General features: G+C 50.0%; 1 protein-coding gene across 1 annotated transcript; it reads left to right on the top strand.

The window, feature by feature from the left end:
• Positions 1-579: 579 nt before the first annotated feature.
• FSUBG_2190 (uncharacterized protein) lies at positions 580-2594 on the top strand (the record flags this gene model as incomplete). Its single annotated transcript, XM_036679938.1, has 3 exons — positions 580-2121; positions 2178-2284; positions 2480-2594. 3 exons carry the CDS (start codon positions 580-582, stop codon positions 2592-2594), a joined length of 1764 nt encoding a protein of 587 aa, XP_036542466.1.
• Between the last annotated feature and the right edge of the window lie 3406 nt (positions 2595-6000).

A 6000-nucleotide genomic window follows, 5' to 3' on the forward strand; every position in this document is an offset into this window, starting at 1 on the left:
CTCATATGCTTTTTCTTCTGCGCTACCCGACTGCCATGCATGGTGACATCTCATCATGCTCGCAAGCCGCTCATGAGCTGCTCTTATTTCACCAGCTGCTCGCAAACCAACGATGAGCAATTCCAGCAGACCCATGAGCAACTCATCCTGCTCATATACTTTGTTGCGCGGCCAAGCGACTTACATGGGTGGTGACATCTCATCCTGCTCGTGAGCTGCTCGTTTTGCTCACAAGTGATTGATGAGCTGAACGAGCAGCTCATGAGCAACTAGCGTGGCTCATAATTGCTTTTGCAATGCAATGAGCAAGCCACCCTTACCTGTTATGGTTAAACGCAACGTATGCCAAGGCATTCTAGCCCGCCGATCTCCCATATTGAGCATAGAAAGTCCTCCGGTCTGTGCTCCCGCTCAAGAGAGCCGCATGGCTTCATGAGCCTGGGTGGAGGAGTACTGGGCCTCACATAAATCCTGGCATCGGGCGAACCATTTCACCTTTCTTCTTCAAGTCAGTTGCCTCTTGCACTTCTCAAGTGCAGCCCCATACCTCACCAATCCTCATCGACAAACCTTGAAGAGATGCCTTATCTTGACCAGTACAGCCCCTTGTACTCGTACGCTGGTGGCAGCACGCGCGCAGGCGTCGGGGGCTTAAGAGCAGCTGAACACCTCGGAAGAGCCCTCGCAGAAGTCGACGGCCTTTTTGCTGGCTTCACGCACCTCGATGAAACAGAACCTGAATCGAGAGCAAGTCGTTCAAGTCACCGTCAAGATGATCTTGCGCTTGAGCTGGACTCATTGTGCAATACCGCTCCTCCCACCAACGGTACCCCAGACTCACAGCCTGATTCCACCGACCCCAGAAATCAGGCTCGGGAAAATGCGTGGGCGTCCATCCGAACTGTTCGCGAGGGAATGCAAATTCTTTGGGAACACTTCGTCGACGTTTCCTGCGATGTCAACCTCCCAACTATCAACAATATTCGCGCCGAGTACCACGACTCCAAAGGACTTCGCCAGGCGGGAGTCTTTGCTTTTCGCAATACATTAACCGGACCAGCCCCAAATGACCTCGCCAAAATATTTGCCTTTTGCAGCTTATCGTACGTCGTGTCCCGGCTTCTTTGCTCGAGAGGGCGGTTGGCAGAAGGCGACATCCTCGCCGGTATCCGCCTGTGGCTCAATGCCCTCAAGAATGAAGACGAGCGAAAAGCCTTCGAGGTTCTTGCAGAAAGGCTTTGGCCTGAAGCCCGAAACCACCTCCATTTCATTGACTTAAACATGGGAGAGCAGTCGCGCAAGCTAGTGACCTCTTTGCGACGAGCCGAGACGCCATTTTCGGCCCCGTCAACCCAGACATACCCAGCCTTACCACTTGCAAGCCTTGGGCCTCAGACACAGCCGATGTATGAGCAACAGGCACCGGCGTATTCCTACGAGTTGGGAAACTCCCATGAACTGGCCATTGCACCAGATCTTGGGACGATAGACCCCGTACTTTTGAACATACTCGCAGTGGACATTTCGCCAGCCTACGTCTACAATCTGACCGATCGGACATATGACGGGCTCGATTTCTCTTTCGCACTCCCTGAGACGCGTTTTCTTGTTCCTGAACCACAGAAAAATCTCTGGCATGGGTTTGACCCAGGCCCAGTACAACCCCCTCACCTCAACGCCAATGCAATGGGGGGCATCACGACTTGGAATGCGATACCGCCTCCCAGCTCTGGCAGTCCAGCCCCCAGCGCCTCGAGCCACGAATCGCACAGTCAATCCTTATCGAGTACGCGGACAACCGAAGACATTTTGGCATCACTCCAGGGTACTTCTGTATTCACAGCTGTGCTGGAGTCCGTACGAGAGCACGGAGCCTTCTGGTTCAAGCTCGCAGGCTGCGGACTGGTATCGAAAGACCTCCGTTCATGTCTCGCCTGGAGTCAAGAGCGTTCAAGAAAAAGAAAGCAGATAGATACCAGTTATATACAGCCCTTATCGTCAGAGAAGCACACGAGAGACTTGCCGGCTCGTGGAATCGTCTCTGTCGTGGAAGCATTCTTCGATCAGGGCTTGTTACAAAGCATCGAGGACATCAAAAGCTACATGGAGCGTGTCGCTGGCGTAAGCCTATTTCTTTGACAGCGTCTTTGTTCACTGAGATAATATGTATACCGCAGCTGTTGTTCAGCGATCGGGTCGCTTGCCAGGAGTTCCGCGACTGGGTCCACGGCGTTCAGGGAAGTCCGCAAGCTTCCTTGTCCACTCCCAAGGCCACGACCAAGTTGTATGTCTCGGCAACACTGATTTCCTCTATTTGCTCGCGGTAAATACTGACTTGAGACCAGAAAACGTCTATCTTGTCCCAGATGCGACTACACAAGCAACCGATCGTTCAACATGGAAAGACATCAAAATATGCATGAAAGGAATGAAGATGATAATAAGAAGAAGAGCAGGAAATTTTGAAGATGACTTATAGAACCTTCCAGCTAGAAGAGCGAGAAGAGGAGAAGAGGAGAAGAGCTAGAAATGTTATTGTCTTGAAAAGTAACCCCAGGATTGTGCAACAAGGACTTCGGAGAGTTGCAAATTGAGGGTCTCGAGCCTCCCGAGGGCGGAATCAATTACCTATTCCTGAAGTTCATCCAGTTTGTAGAGAAAGTATTGCTTATATTACAATAAAGACCATTATCGAAATTAATTTATTCGTCTTGGTGAATGAAGCGCATATCTGTTATCGCAGTCCTGGAACTATTACCTCGCGATGTCATCCCCGACGACTCAAGTGACTTAAAACTTGTTCACAGCCAACGGTGGCGAATCTGTGGTATCTACGACGTGTGTAGACCCTTCTTCGCAAGACTGAAATGTCCCGCAATGAGTTGTCAACGTAGTAACGAACGGAACATGTTTCTGGAAAGCCTAGCTCCGCAAGTGACCTGGGGTCGTGGCCGAGGGGACAGCTGCAGGCTGACACAACCCTCAGCACATCGCTGTGAAACCGATAAAAAAATAGGCTCGGGGCTCGTTTTCGCAGGAGATAGTGATGTGCACCCCCCGGAAGGGGCCAGTGCAATCCCGGCTAACGGGTACATTGCGTCGGCCAACCATGCCGGCTGGACAGGGTTACACCATCTACATTTAAACACCACAAGTTCAATCGCAGTTAATACCCACATTAAGCATGATGGCAAGGGTCCTTAAACGTGTAAGAGCAGCGGGAGCAAGCGACAATACAATGAAATGTATTTATATATACTTAAACACTGCTACTTTGTGTTTTCAAATCATATTATTATTTTTTCTTCAAGCCGAGAATCCTCTTGAACACCTATTACCTACTATTCCCACGCTTGTGCAAGACATGCTACCAATGCACTCTCACTCCAGTCCCCCTGATACTGGCTATCACAGTGCCTCAGTGCCAGGTTCTGGCCTGCCAGAGTTGAACGAGATAGAGCCCCGGCATCTTCATAATGTGGATAGACAGCTATGGGATTTATCATGTCAATTCGTTACTGATGCCCAGATTGATCAGCTACCAACGACCGTTCCTTCTTCTAACTCCAGCTCACCCTCTCAAGCTCTCTCTTATTCACTATCGTGGGTGCACCAGGCTTCAGGTATTGCTGAAACGCGAAATAAACACACCAACCTGTACGGCTATGGCTTTACGTCGGTATCAGAAGGAGAAAGCTCCGTCTCGTCGCCCGCAAGAACTCCAGGGCAAGACTTCTTGAAGTACCACGACAGAGCCCGAAGGTGTGTCATCAAAAGGTTGCCCCCATGCCGGTTGGGCTTCTAACACTGGGCATGTAGAGGCTTCTTGTGCCCCAATTGTCGCTCTTATAGTAGCAATCGCTCTTACAATACAAATCGACATCAGAAAGCATGCCAAAAGAAAGGCAAAAGTGGTGTCGCGCCGGGCAAAGATCATAGGGGTTGAAAGACAGGAAGTGGTTGATGTTTCAACGACTAGCTTGCCTAGCAAAACAAGACGGATAGAGATAGGGTCAAATCAAAGTATGGTGAAGCCGTTGAGAAGGTAGTAACTACTTGTGGCGGTTTCAATGTAATAGAATGGAATTGGGTTGGCTACGTTGAGAAAGCTAGCAATGCCAGGGTATGGTATAGACAGGAGTTAGACACTCAAATATTAACAGTATATTAGAGAGGGACTCGAGAATAGCAATGCAGTAACCTCGACAGTTATATTGTTTCTTCACAATGTAGTTGATGCTCTCTTCAGTGACAAGGCGGACGACTTCTTTCTGTCAAGCGATCCATGGCATCTTCCATTCACATACAGTTTCGACGAGAGTCTCACATCGTCTTTGAAGCGAGACGGCCACTTACTAACTGACAGACGTTTCCCCCATACTACGTTACCATATATTCGATCGGCGCCGAATCCCCGTATGTGTTCAGTCGCTGAGATGTGGTGTCGGATTTCTGTTTCCGTTTGGCCATTACCCGCCAGAACGACCGTGTATCTGCCTGAAGAATTTGGGCCCTGACTCAGAGTGATAGAGCGCCATGAGCCATTGCACACTCACCCATGAGAGATGAGGCATATTTAAGTGATGAAGAAGCAAAAAATGATCGATGGCAGTGAAGTTATGAGGATAGCGACGTTATACGGAGGTCAATTGGCGAGACCAAACATGTTCACAGGATCGAGCGTAGAACGGCTGAAGAACTTGTAAGAGCGACCATGGAAGCGCGAACTGGTGTATCTAAGTTCAGGTGATGGAGGAAAGCAAGGCTCTTAGGGATGAAATGGGAAACACTGTCTATTTAAAGAAGAGGTCAACTACCAAGCCTCGTTGGGGGCCAAGAATCCAAGACCTTCCAATGCGTCCTCCTGTCGGTCCATCCAAACAACAACTTGCCAGCTGGGAATGAGTAATCTGTCTCAGCCAATCCTGTTGTGGCCCTTGCAGCGGATTTGCTTCGTCACAATTTGGGCGGTTCAGCCCCTCGAGTCCTTGTTGGTTGTGTCTGGGCCTGCATGTGATTCCAAGGCTCTGCTTGTTTTGGTTGGCTCAACCAGTTCTGCATGGCTGGAGACAGTGCTTCGCAACTGTAAGTAAAGTACCTTGGCCTGCTGTAGGGTCTTACCGTGTTGGGGCTGCTTTGGACCGATCTTCTCGGCTTGAGTCGTTTCTTGAGGCATCGTTGACTGTACGTAGGCTGTCATCCACTTCTATTCAACTCCGATGACGATGGTTGGTATGGCGATGATCTTCTGCTTCGGGTCTCTAATTGACAATAGAGCTTCATTTTGCGGATCTTGATGGGCTACTTATATAAGCTCCAACAAGCTGCTCATTTCTACGACTCGAGTTACATGGCCTTCAACTCAGCACCTCATCAACCTCCCTCCTGCTCATGAGCCAACCTAGGACATAATTTGAGCATACGAAGAGCAAAAAGCAATTGCGCCTGCTCATATACGTTTCGTCGCTCGCAGAACGCGCCGTGACTGACTCGCGGCTTACTCGCTACCCTTGCGAGTTGCTCAGTCACCGGGCTCAAGAGCTCTGCTCAGTTACTAAACAGGCATAGGAGAGCAGAAATGTCAGCTCATGGGCGATGACGTGGTTTCTACTCCGTAGGTGAAGCTGAGCAATGCACCGAGTAAGCCAAAAGCCCAATGCCGGCGCTTAGCATGGTGTTCCGACCAACAGCAAGGCACGGATCCTGTACGTTGGGCGTTTACGTTGCTCACCGAGAAAATAGCCAAAGGACTGGGAACCGGGAAATTCTTTTGCACGTAAGGTGAAACAACACAACTTATCTCGCTCTATTGTCTCTTTGCACTTTCACCGTATAATAGGATTCCTCACCTATGGCGGGAGCGGACAGCCACCCAGCAAGCTCTTTACAGTCCACTACAGCTGAGCCTGAGTCAAGGCAACTCAGAAGCTTGCTCTCATTCAAGGTAGTTCTCAGGTTTGAGTGAGTTCGTCGAGGATTGCTCCGGACAGCTCCCCCCCG

Source organism: Fusarium subglutinans (assembly GCF_013396075.1).
Source record: "Fusarium subglutinans strain NRRL 66333 chromosome Unknown NRRL66333_c0000018, whole genome shotgun sequence".
In the NCBI taxonomy this organism is placed as follows: domain Eukaryota; kingdom Fungi; phylum Ascomycota; class Sordariomycetes; order Hypocreales; family Nectriaceae; genus Fusarium; species Fusarium subglutinans.